The following is a 13,247-nucleotide window of genomic DNA, read 5'->3' on the forward strand; positions in this document are numbered from 1 at the left end:
AAATAATAAGTGCCACTTAATCAGATATACAGGGCATTATGATTGTTTGATGTTCTTGATGATTCCAGGTTGGGTATTTGGGGTCACATCTGAACCAATGGACCGTCACATCAGTTCAGAGTCAGGGATTGTACACATCTCTCAAGAATCAAAACAAAAGATACAGAAGTTGAGGTACTTTCTCTGAATTTTTTGTTGTTTCACAGCAAATATGTTACTTATAATTATCTCTTTGTGTGCTGTGAAGTGACCCCAGACAGTTCAATTCCTCTCAAATTAGAGAAGGAAAATGACAGTAGATTCTGCTTTTGTTGTTAAAAGCACAAGGATTTTTCTTTCAGTAAAGATTGATAGGCTTTATCCATTACCATATAGTACCTACGTTAACTGTTGGATATCTTTTTCCAGAAACTGTCCTGTTCACCTCATTTAAAAACTTAATTAGGAAAGTAACCTGTCTGCTCAAAAATTTTCTGCAGCTTTTCTGGAAATGTGGCAGTAGTTTCCTCATCAGGAGATAAATCCTTTCCAGTAATTTTTATACTTATTTCTGGACCATTTTAACATACATTCTGTAAATTGTTTGCTTCCCCTTCCATTTTCTGTTTTTTTTTTTTTTATAGGAGTTCTGACATACTTTTAAAGTCTTTTCCTTTAGGCTGTTACCAGAAATGGAAATCAGATTTTTTTTATTCATATCATCCAGCCTAGAAATTTCATGAGCTTTCAATTATTATTGCCTTTTCAGGTCAAATTTTAAGTAACTTATTTAGTTTAAATTCAATAGAAAAAGTAGAATGAAATCTATAGAATGAAATTTATATTCTATTTTAATCTGTTCACGAAAGAAAGATTTGTTCTTGTCAAACGACATGGCTAGACCTCAATACACTATTTTCCAATTTGGGTCATATAAATAAAAAGATTTTCATTTTCTCTCTAATGGGAAGCACTTCATGATTTCTCTGGGGCCTAGAAGTGCTACCAGCACCACTACTCCTGCTTTTTGGGTGCATTGTTACAGTAATGGCTGTTGACGATAGACATTGTAATACCACAGCAGCAAGTATGAAAAGCTTGAATGCTAAAGACAGCAGGGATGTAAGTTCTGTGGGGTATCATGGCTATGAGAACAAAGGGAAATGATGCATATAAACTTCTGAGTGTGACTTGGGTTGAGGATTTTCACCATGTAACAGCCTGTACTCACTTGGCAGGTTGTATAAAATTTGCAGTTTTATTTTTTTTACATATTTCCATTTTAGTTTTATCAAACCGTTGTAAACAGCAGCTAACTGAAAACAGTTATTGCTACTGCTGATAGAGGTGGACTACTGTATTTATGTGATGATTTTCTTTCTTTACCTTTTTCATATGTAGTTTTGCAGATTTTAAATAAAATTAATTTTATGTTTTTAAAGTGTATTTCCCACGTTCTTGCTCTTGTTAATTGAAAGTGTTTGTTGTAACCAGAATCCAGTAAATGGCATATGTAATGTTACGTGTAGGTACACGTCAAGATGCCAAGTGGAGCAGGGCCCAGTAAATTTTCCAGAGTATTGGGCTCAGTCTGTTAAACCCATTGCAGAAGAATCAACATGTTAGAAGTAAACATACATAGGCTGAGTGAGTTAGTGAAATATTGAAATTATTTTTAAAAATTCCTTTGAACCCAACTCTAAATTAGTAGTGTTTGGGTAACACTGATAGCCTTTTTTTTTTTTGGGGGGGGGGAAGGATAAGCAAACATGGTTTGTAAATTCAAGTATCACTAGTAACTTTCGCTAGGTTGTTTGACACAACTTTTTCTGTTTTCAGGACTGAAATAGATGAACTACAGGAGCGAGTCTTGAAAGAACGTGATCAGTACCAGGCTGCAACACAAAGTGCATTCCCTGGTATTTCTGCTGTTCCATTCTTCTCGGTTAATGACAAGGTAATCAAGAAAAATGATATTGGAAACTAATGATACAGTTCTTGTTAGGCAAACACTAGGATGATTATAGTCTGCATTTTCAGATTTCTTAAATAATAATTCTTGATTTTATTTATGTTTTATTTGTATATCTTTTGTTATTAGAGGCTTTATCTTCTTTAACTAAGTATGGGAAATTGTTTAAATTTTGCTTTGTCCATCACCAACCCATTACCTATAGTTATTCCTTTCCAGTAACGGGAAAGGGGTGCCAGATGTTTTAGTTCCTAGAAAAATAAGGAAAGAAAAGGGCAGTCAGCCAGTAGTCTTCATGCCCATAGGAGGACCACCCATTAATCTGAGCCAACTTCTTCATGCACTCTTCATTTGTCAAGTTTAGTGTTACCAGTTCAAACTTGAAGTTCTCCAAATACTACCAGGATTTCTTTTATGAATTTATTATGAAAATTGTCATAATATTTTAACTTTTCATCCTTTTATACCCTTATCTGTGCTTCATCTATTTGTGGAGCTAGTCCTTTTTGAGAATTCTTAGCTTCTTCAAACAGTGGAAGGTTGTTTGCATTGTAGTTTAATAAAAAATATCTTCTAAAGGCCCAACATGTCATTTGATTGGAAGTTTATCAAGGCTTTGTATTCCCTTTTTTTTTTTTTGGTTGGCATTCTTCTTTGGCTGCAGTAACCACATTTTCTTTGGGTAATTGTTTTTCCTTTACTTAGTTTGGTCTGTTGATTATCGGTCTTTTTATGTTTTAGTATTACAGTAGTCTAGGCTTAAAGCATTTCTACAGAATGTTATTGAATTATGTCCAGCTCTTATCTTTGGTTACAAAAATTTTGCTAGCATAAGGTGACAAACACATCCAGAAAAATCATCTCAGCTGATGGGCAAAACCAGATGAAGATGACTGTCTTGGGTAAGACTGAAGCAGTAAGATAGGTTTTGTAAGTGGAATCTCTACACATCGTCAGCTAGGCATCTATAGAAACAAGAAGTTGACACTTGGCTGTTGCTGTACAGCACTAGTGCAGAAAGACTATTCTGTCCAGTTCCCTATACTACTGCAGAAAATTATAACATTCTTTCATGATTTCTGCAGCAAGGCAATGTCCTAGTGAGCATTAGCCTGTCATAGGGTTTTGAATAAAAAGTTTCAAATGGATAGTTAAATGAGACAAGACACTGATGAGGTCAAAGACAGTGATCAGCAACAAGATCACTTGCAACTTTGTGAGGAGCCCTGTTGTACTAAATAGCCCTTACTTTTTGTCTGCTTTGACTGAGGGTTTTCTAACTTATCTTACTGATCAATGGGCATTATGTTTTCCCAGCCTCAAGGATCTCAAATGGACTTGTCCTATATTTTTTCATTATGCAATATCCCATTCCATCCAAATTTCAGTGGCATTCCCTATACTCTTGTTTTTTTATGTATTCTGTTTTTTTATGTATTTTGTTGTCATTTGCCAAATTCAAATTACCATTTCTTTATCCATCAACATATATTTGAAGTTTCTGTTGTAATTTGAATCATAAAATTAACTCAGATCAGTTTGCTCATGTTCATTATTTCATCTGTTTTCCATTCTAGTTTTTAATCATGTCTGGTAAAAATTAAATTCAGCATCTCGGTTCCATCAGTATTTCGGATATTCAGAATACTTCAGGCCAGTCTTGAGAAGTTGTATAATTTAGTTTGCTAATCAACTTCTCGAACATAAGTTTTTAATACTGATGTCAGTTATTTTTCCTGCTCGTAAAGTTTTCTATTGATCTTATCTTGTTCAAAATTTTATTTGCATAAATAGAAATGACCTTGCTCAGTTTTTATTATTCATTATTTTGGTCTCAGTTCAGTTAAGCATGAGAGATTCCAACCTCTCAGTTTATTTAACAGCTTCTAGCCTACCACATCCTATAGGGTTTTTGAGAAATTAGCAGTCTCCGGCTTGCTCAGTTTGGTGACTGTTTCTTTTGTTTTACTGTCCAGCTTTTGACACCCTTTTCTTACGTGGTTTACCTGAAATTCTAACATTTTCTCTCCATTTGTTAGTTACTTTAGAGATAGACATTACCATTATTATCAGTGTGTTGCTGTTTTCCTCTTCCATGAGGGTTGCATTCTTTAGTCTTTCCTCTCAGTATTTACATTAAAAGAATAGCATCATCATAGTAAGAGGATCATGCTTTTTTAGGTTTTCAACTGTATAGATTAAAGCATATTACCCTGATCAAAATACTTTGTGTACAAGGGAGTAGAGTAATTGAAGAGTTTCAATATTCAAATCTCTGTGTTTTATGATGATTAAAAAATAATTTCCTCATTACCACACTTTTCAGCACTGTAATGTAAGACCAACTTGCACAGATTGCACTTTGATGCCTAGGAAAATGCAATTCCCCCCCACTCTGGATTTGTTATGGTAAGCCTTCTCACCCTCAAGGTCCAAATTAACTTTATAAATAACTTGATTACCATTATCATCTCTTCTACCTAGTGAAAAGGCTTGTAGCCCAAGAGATAAAAAATAATTATTGCTTTTCTGATGCTTATATCAGGATCTGCATGAGTACTGAATTCTCATTACTCTGGAACATCAAATATTGGAGGGATAGTTGTATAAACATTTATGTGTAAGATTACTATTTAGACTTATTTGCCTTACTATGATTCTTTGTAGTTTGGAAATAGAATCAAACTTTTATGGGGTCATGACTATTTTTGTGAACAATTCATTACTTAAGATTTTTCCTTAATTGTTACTGTTTTTTCCATAGATGACACTGAATCGCTCAGATGCATCCTATCTGCTAAGCCTAGAAGTTCAGACTGCTGTTGATAATGTCCTCCTGCAGAGCGATGTTCCAATTGATCTTTTGGATGTTGAAAAGAACTCAGCTGTAGTCAGCTACAGTACATGCGACCCAGAGGTAATTGCAGTTCTCTACTGAATTTTTTGCAACCTTATATACTACCATATATTTCTGTGTATAAGACGACCTTTAGGCTAGCTTTGGGTTAACCCATATACTCACGTATCATGCAACTTTTGAAGCTAATTTTAAGGGGGTCGCATCATACATGAGATATAAAATTAGTGCATGTAATACAGTCATACCCCGAGCTTAAGCGAGGTTAGGTTCCAGAACCCCAGTGCATGGTGAATTTTCGCGTAAGTTTGGCACGGTCTCTAAAAATGCTAATAAAGGCTTATCTCTTAAGTTTAAACACTAAATATGACCCTAACCATGCTCTCAAATTATTAAGCAAGCTTTTAAATGAAATTAAAGTTACTGTAATTTCATTTAAAAGTTAGCTTAATACATTGCCCTTAAAAAAAGAAATAAATGGTTGACATAAAAATAGAGAACTGGAAGAGAATTTCTGTCTCTCTCCCCTTCCAACCGATATATTTTTAGAAGTCTTCTCAACATCTTTTTAATAACTTCTTTGTTCTACATCTCTTTCTCTTTGTTCTTAAGTGCTTTTTCAAGAACAGACAGTGTTTTTTATTTGGACTAATACAACTCTTAATTATTGTCTCTGTGTTTTAGAATGTATTTGCCACACTAGTGCATTTACACTTCGTAGATGGTACAGGTAAAATTAGATCAATTTAAACTATCTGCTGTACAGGTAAAGACACACAGAGAAATAATAAGTTGTAAAAATGTGTGAGCGCTAACTATGAGAGAGAGAGAGAGAGAGATAACAGTTGTCCTTACTTAAGAGAGTGAATTTTTTATGAATTACAGGTTGACCATCACTAATCCGGCAGTCAGTAGTCCGGAACAATCAGTAATCCGGCACAAATTTCGGCTAGAGTAATTTCTAATGTTTTCGCATTAATTTTCAAATTTCCCGGGTCGCTGCGCTAACTCGCTCGCCGGCCACCTCAATTTGGTGGTGCAGTGTGCTGCATCAACAAACTGGTAGCCCAGCCTACATTATACTGAATTCGATTCACATATTAACAGTATTATACAAACATCAACATAACGAATGTGCATCTTTTTCATGGATCTTTTAAAAAGTTATGCTTTACTACATTGTTTCCAATTGCGTATATTCTCATATTGCTTTTGTGTTATAAATTTCAATCAGTGTTTTGTTTTGGGAATTGATATCGCCGCATTTAACCAAGTTCAAAGCGCTTTTCTTGCTTCTAGTTAGCGTAAATGAATATGGATACTTTATTTATTTGGGACAAGGATATTTTTCATTATACGAAGTGTTTTTAAGTCGAAATATAACTTAAATAGGTCTCGTTGTGAAATTAATTTACCTATTTTTTCATTAATATATGACATTTGTGGGAATCGCGGCTGGCCATTTTGGGGGCATGTTTTTTTTTAGTAAAAAAATCAAGATTCCGTTCGCTATTTTCTCTTGATTTCATCATAATACGAGCTTTATGTATTTATCTTTTATCGGCGTGAAAACAGTAGTAATTTGTATTCTTTCATGGCCAGTAGTTTTGATTAAAATACATTCTCTCCAGTTTTATTTACGGTCGAGTTTCATCCATGTTGCCGATGCACGATAATTTATAGTCATTAGCAGCTTGAATATTGTTTTCTCAGCTTCAGCTACAACTTGCAGCATAAAGTTACTGTAGCAGTATATCCCTGCCGATCTTTTCTCCAAAGCGAACAAGTGTATAGTGTAAAAAATATTTCAGTCCTATTGTACAGTACTTAACGTCATTTGTAACATAACTACAGTAATTGTATATTACCGTACGATGGTTGAAATACAAGCACAACAGTTGTTATCCGATACGATTATTAGCAAAACAACAGTTTCCCGTTTGGTTGTTTATGGCTGTACACATTTACGTAAGAGTATAACGTTACTAACAATACTTTTATCATTCTCTTTTACTTTTTTAACTAGCAGATGGGATAAAGAGATGGAGGAAAGAAGTTGGTCTCTCTTGCTGCCTGCGCCTCTTGTGAAATCTAAAAATATTTCCTAAATATTTTCAGTATCGGTATTAATTGCTAACCCCATCTTAAACTTGAAATATCGTAAGTCGAATTATCGTAACTCGAGCACTACCTGTATTTGATAATTGTCTTTTCTTTATTAACCAACTTGTACTGATTTATGGGATATTTTAATTCTAGGATGAGGTTCTTAGCTACTGTGTTTCGTGTATTCTAACCTTATAAATGGCTAATCCGGCAAAATGGCCAATCCGGCACCTTCTAGGTCCCAATGATGCCGGATTAGTGATGGTCAACCTGTACTATGGACACAGAGAGAGAGAAACCTTTTACCCACTAATCAGCAACACTCTCCCTTCTTGTCATGTTAAATCGACATGTCTGACAGGTTTGCCTTCAAGCAAAAGATGAGGGAAAGACATTTGTTTGTTTAAAATATGTATCACATATGAATTTTGTAATTACAGTTATATTTTTATTATTAATCTTATTAATATTTGAAAATTAGTACTTATTATTAGGTAAAAAATTTATTTATCATACAAAACAAATATATACATGTACCATAAAAATTCTCTCATCTCAGTAAATGAGAGAGAGAGAGAGAGAAATTATTACTTTTATTATTTAATGTTATTTGATTTACACATAAAAGCTTGAAAACTTATAAATGACATAAAAAATTAAACAAACACTTTTGCAGGGTTTCTCAGTATTCGCAGATGTTTGCGTGTTTGTGAAAAAACTCGTGTATGACAATTAGTTAGGTTCCAATGAAAAGTTCGCGTGTCTGTGAATTCGCACAACTTAAATTGCTCAAGTTCAGGGTAGTACTGTATTCAGATATTAGTATCGTAATATAAAACGCAAACATAACGAATATGCATCTTTTCCATGGATCTTTAAAAAAGTTATGCTTTACTTCACTGTATCCAGCAATATTGTATGTACAGTATTCTCATATTACTATTGTATTATAAAATACAAACATAGCGATGACGTACCATTTGCATTGTTTAGGTTTTCGTGAATGTGGACAATTTTTATTTAGTCATCAGTTTCCATTTAAAGATAACCATGGGGGAAAGTTTCGTCCCATCTGCCTCACACATTAAAACAACAGTAAAATGTGTTCTTTCATGCCCAGCAGTTTTGATTAAAATACTTTTCTCTCCAATTTTATTTACAGTCGAGTCTGATGGCATAGTGAAGTGTAGGGGAGTTTCATCCATGTTGCCAATGCATGATAATTTATAGTCAACAGCAGCTTCAACATTGTTTTCTCATCTTCAGCTACAACTTGCACTTAAATTTAGCAGTATATTTCCTTGCTGATCTTTTCTCCAAAGCGAGTAAAGGTATATAGTACAATACTGTAAGGTAACGATGTATCAGTCCTATTCTACTTAACATCATTTGTAACATAAACGGTAATGATTTACTATCGTACGATGGTTGAAATGCAAGCAAAACAGCTGTTGTTATCTGATTGTTCAAAGCAAAATAGCTGTTTCTCATTTGGTTGTTTATGGCTGTATGCGTTTACGTAACGAGTATAGCATTATCATTCTCTTGTACTTTTTTAACTTATTAATTAGAAGATGGGATAAAGAGATGGAGGAAAAGAGCCCTTGTTAGTCTAATTGACGATAATTATCATACATAAATATTGTTCATATGACTGAATTGTTCTAAACAGTTGCATGTAATCCAAAAGTGTGTTATTTCACCAAAATGATAATGAATTTTTTAATGAAAAATGAATATTATGTGATCCTAAATGTTATAACTACCATAATTATACTACCATTAAAACTTCTGAAAGGTTACCGAAAGATAAAGGTTGCTGTGAGCGCAACCATAACTCGATGTTTACATCCTCTCAGCTGGGCTCGCATAGTTAAAAGTTGATTTTTTTTATATGGAATTATTTCTTGAATATACCAATAATGTATAAGGTAAAAATGCTTTTATTACCTTTATTATCAGTTTACTTAGAATTCAAAGTCTGATTTTTAGGATGGTAGTATAAGAAGACCCCCAATTTTTAGGGGTGAATTTTGGATTTAAAGGTCATCTTATATGCGGAAATATACCGTATTTGTATTCATGTAAATGTACATTTGTTTGTCTATACACTTATTACTTTTCTGAGAGATATCTTGATTTGCAGTCATTGGTTAAATGAAAAGAAAGATTTATTTCCTAGCACACCCTTTACTTTGCTTTAGCCTTTTTGTGCACCTATGCAAATTCCCAGACATACAACTGCCAAATACTGGGACCCAAGTTGTTAAGGAAGGGCCTAGGACCCAGTGCGTAGAGTCTAAGCTTGATGGTAGCAGTCACCTCTTATTTCTTCCTGTTGTATATGAGCTTTCTTCCATATTACTGTCCAAATATTTCAGTGACCACTTGATGCAAATGCAAGGTTTTCTCTTTGCTTCATCCTTAATTCGTTTTGTCCAGTTTAATATGCTTTTCTTCCCTTCATTTTGCTGTCCAACCTCTCTTACTCCCAAGTTTGATAATGAAAAGGGGATACTATTACTTGGATTTGAGCTCATTTTCAAGGCCAGAAGTGAGAGCTGTGGTGGTCTGATCAACTTCTCTATAAGTTTTTTACCTGAGAGGTATCAGTATGATTTGCCTTGACAGAACTACAAGAGGAATCAGCCTGTGGATTCCAGGGGAGGACTGTCTTTGTGGTAGGACTCCAGTTTGTCTGCCAACATAGAGGAGTTCCTCAAAGTAATTTACTTAGTGTAACCCTATTCACCCTAGCAATAAACAGCATTTCAGTACTGATTCCCCATGATATCCTTCACACGCTCTTTGTGTACGTCTTGTCTTTGTCGTTTGCTGGGACCAAAATGGCTACAGTTGAAAGTTGCTTCAGTTCATATTCTTGTCTCAACCTGATATAATCTTGTCTCTGTCAGTCCATTTACTCACAATTGCAAGATTATAACTTTGTTCTAGGTGTTCTAGGTTTTCTCCTAAGCAACCTTTAAGTGGCTGCCATGCTACTATTTTCCATATGTATATGGAAATTGAAAAGCTTCATATTGCGTAGCTGGGTGACATTTTAAACTCAATTGAATGCGGTAAATGAGAAGGCCACATTAGGTTTAGTTCCTCTTGTTCCAGGTCTCTTTAGGAATTTTGTCAGTTTAATGTGCTGTTATTTACTGTCTGAAGCAATATCTGGAATTATATTTCTCAGAAAGAAAAATAATTGAAATGGAAATAACAAAGGTGAAATAAAAAGTAAAATAATCACTGTAATGCATTGTAGTTATTTGTTTCTTTATTTATTTATTTATTATTTACATTTATATTTTTTTTGCAGAGTGGGAATTTCCTTCTTGCTACTTACCGATGTCAGGCAAATACAACCAGATTGGAAGTGCGCATTCGTACTATAGAGGGACAATATGGCACTTTGCAGGCTTACATCACTCCTAGACTTCAGCCAAAGTGTTGTCAGGTAAGATGTCATAATAAAGATTATTTGAAGTACCCATGAGATTTGTAGTTAGATATCTATGAACAGTAATCACAGATAATACTGGTTTAAAATTTTCTATTTTAATATTTCATTTCATTTTTGAAGTAACAAGCATACATGGTGGGCAGAAAACACATTGTCCAATGGTGTCCGTTTAAAAGTAGGTAACCCAAAGGGAGATCCCATTGTTATTAGGTTTGGACATATGTGTCCTCTGTGGGTGATGAAAGATGCCTTCATAATTCATAATTCAAAAAAGGGCTTTGAGGGCATTTCCAGAGATATGTACTTAGGTTTGCAGTAGTCAGTTTGTGATAGACACTGAAGAATTATGTATTGTTGTTCTATTGCTCTTTGTATTATTACCATGTTAAAAAGCCAATAATGTAGTGCTTGGCAAGGTAGATAAGGAACATTTTTTATAAATATTATTCGGATAGTTATTCTGTCTGAATGGACATGTTATGTATGCTTCGTCAATAGGTAAAATATATTTTTCACCACCTGCTGGAATAATTTACTAGATATGTTCTTCTTTCTGTCTCAAAAGAATTGCAGCCATGCTTTGTTTTCTGAGGCTGAGTTATATTCCACTCCTGCCTCACCTGACCCACACTTTATTATATTCCGCCCCTGCTTCACCTGAAGTATGTGCCATTCATGCCCAAATGGACTTGGCTGAAGTATATTCTGCTTCCGCCTCACCTGACCTTTATTATGCTATATTCTGCTCTTGTCGTCTCACTGATCTCACTCTACCTGCTAACAGCCATGTCCAGTTGTTTGAGTGAGGTCAAGTTAAACTAAGTCAAATTGAGCGAAGTAATTTTGAGCATATAATAAATTATGGGTGAGCAATGTCAGTTTTAGCGAACCTCTAACTTTTTTTAAGAAGTTGATAGAAATAAAACTACATTAGAAAGCGTTAATAAAGGTAAAAATATACTAGAAATATACCTTTACTGTATTATTGTAAAAAGAAGAAAAATATATTTTAAATGAAAAAAAAAATATTCCAGAAACAAAGACCATAGATTCTAGGAGTAACCATTCAAAATGTAATATTGTAGGCAAGGTGTCTCATACAATCAGGAATTTCTAAATTTCTTGTTTCAACAATGCTTTTAATTCTTTCTAAGTTCTCATATTTCCTTTTTTTTTTGTGAGGGTTCTCCTGAAATTATTCCCAAATATTTTGTCCTTTGTAGGCTCTCTTCCCTTCTTAAAGCCTCTATTAAGAGCCAAACTGTTGGGTGACTACAAGATAGACTGCCTTGGAAAGCAGTGTGCCACCCTTCTATGGCATTATTTGTTTGTGGGAGATCCAACTGAAACCTGTTAAAGTTCCACATAGATAACGAAAATTTATGTCGTCTTCTACAGTTGTTTGCCATTGGACAGCCAATATACTGTAATTATCTTCGAAATAATAAAAAATAATGTCAAGATCATCATAATTTTCCAAATCACGTACGGCTTGAAACCCTGCTATGACATCATCTGTAGGGAGAAATGCTGTGCAGTCATCATTTTGATTAAAATGTTTGAACATTTTCTTTGTTAACATATTTTTCTCCTAGTTCCACATCGGTAATCTTTCTCCATACACTCTGTCTTAAATGGAAGAAACATCCTGTTATGCTTGAGCACGGGAATGCGCTTTTTATTGCACTTCTTGAAGCAGTTTCGAAGTCTATCAAAATGGAGATAGGGTCTAGCAAAGGGTCTAGTAATTTCAATTTGTTGAATACTACTGTGTAACTTTCATAACATTTATTTGTGAGTAAAACATATATGCAAGGTAATACACTTTTTTTTTTTATCAATGCATGCAGTGTAAAAATTTGTAAAAAAAAAAAAAAAAAAATACTTGGAGCTGCTTTGAATATTCCGTCAGCTAATCAGTGGCAATTGTCTCTCAGCCAGGGAAGACTTTCATTAGTGCTGAAAATTATAACCCTTTTCTCATCACTTAAACCACTGTCATGGAGAATGAAATTATCACCCATGAAAGTAGACCACAGGGATTCCGGGATGCATTTTCCTGAAGTCTGTACTAGTATATACAGGCTCCGCCCCCTCGGACGCCAACTCTCACATCAAGGCCCAAACGTCCTCGTAATCTGGCCCATAATGTTAAGAGCAATGTAGCCAATGCCAAGTCCCATGGTACTGGTCACTGATCACAAGTCGAAAAATGGATCACAAGCCTTTAACATTGATCACAATGTGTGTGTGTGTACCTCTCTCTCTCTCTCTCTCTCTCTCTCTCTGACTGAGGAAGTTTTGTAATATAGATATATTTTTCATTGTATAATTATTATTGTAACTAGTTATCATAAAAGGAAACATAGTACCTGATTTTTAATTAATCTATGCCTAGATGAGCCTGCGGGCATGTTTGAGTTGACAATAAATGAAAAAAAAAGTGTCTAAAAGAAAACAAAAATAGCTTAGTTACATATTTATTAGGTGTTATTAATGGTGTTATTTTATTTATAATAATGTGGTGACTGGTGCCCAGTACACAATTATGAAGTACAGTCATCTGGGTGATGTACTGCCTCCTCAGAGATGTGGAGTATCATGAGTGTCTCTGTCTTGAAGGAGACATGATTTTCTGCCAAGAGTAGCTGGGAAACTATAAATTTGAAGACATTTTAAAGAAGGTTAGGAATAAAAGTGAGCATGGGCAGGTCATATCATGAACATTAGCCCAGACGGTAGACACATTTTCTTGAGGATGTTTATCAGTAATAAAAACGGGTGTTGTAATCAACGAATATATCTTAAATGTAATGCCAATAGGTTACTTTGTCTTATTAGCATTCACAGATAATAAAAAAGTC

The 13,247-nt window shown here is 34.4% G+C and overlaps 1 protein-coding gene across 2 annotated transcripts in view; it reads left to right on the forward strand.

Annotated features, from left to right (window-relative positions):
* The window catches only part of LOC136837118 (Bardet-Biedl syndrome 7 protein homolog), a 70,776-nt gene that overhangs the window by 47,232 nt on the left and 10,297 nt on the right, over nucleotides 1–13,247 (forward strand). For both annotated transcript variants that reach the window (XM_067101726.1, XM_067101727.1), the window contains exons 9-12: nucleotides 69–174; nucleotides 1,819–1,936; nucleotides 4,716–4,868; nucleotides 10,240–10,377. In XM_067101726.1, the coding sequence (XP_066957827.1) occupies nucleotides 69–174; nucleotides 1,819–1,936; nucleotides 4,716–4,868; nucleotides 10,240–10,377 (515 nt within the window). The remainder of the gene's footprint in view (nucleotides 1–68; nucleotides 175–1,818; nucleotides 1,937–4,715; nucleotides 4,869–10,239; nucleotides 10,378–13,247) is intronic.

This window comes from Macrobrachium rosenbergii, chromosome 57 (assembly GCF_040412425.1).
Source record: "Macrobrachium rosenbergii isolate ZJJX-2024 chromosome 57, ASM4041242v1, whole genome shotgun sequence".
Classification (NCBI taxonomy): domain Eukaryota; kingdom Metazoa; phylum Arthropoda; class Malacostraca; order Decapoda; family Palaemonidae; genus Macrobrachium; species Macrobrachium rosenbergii.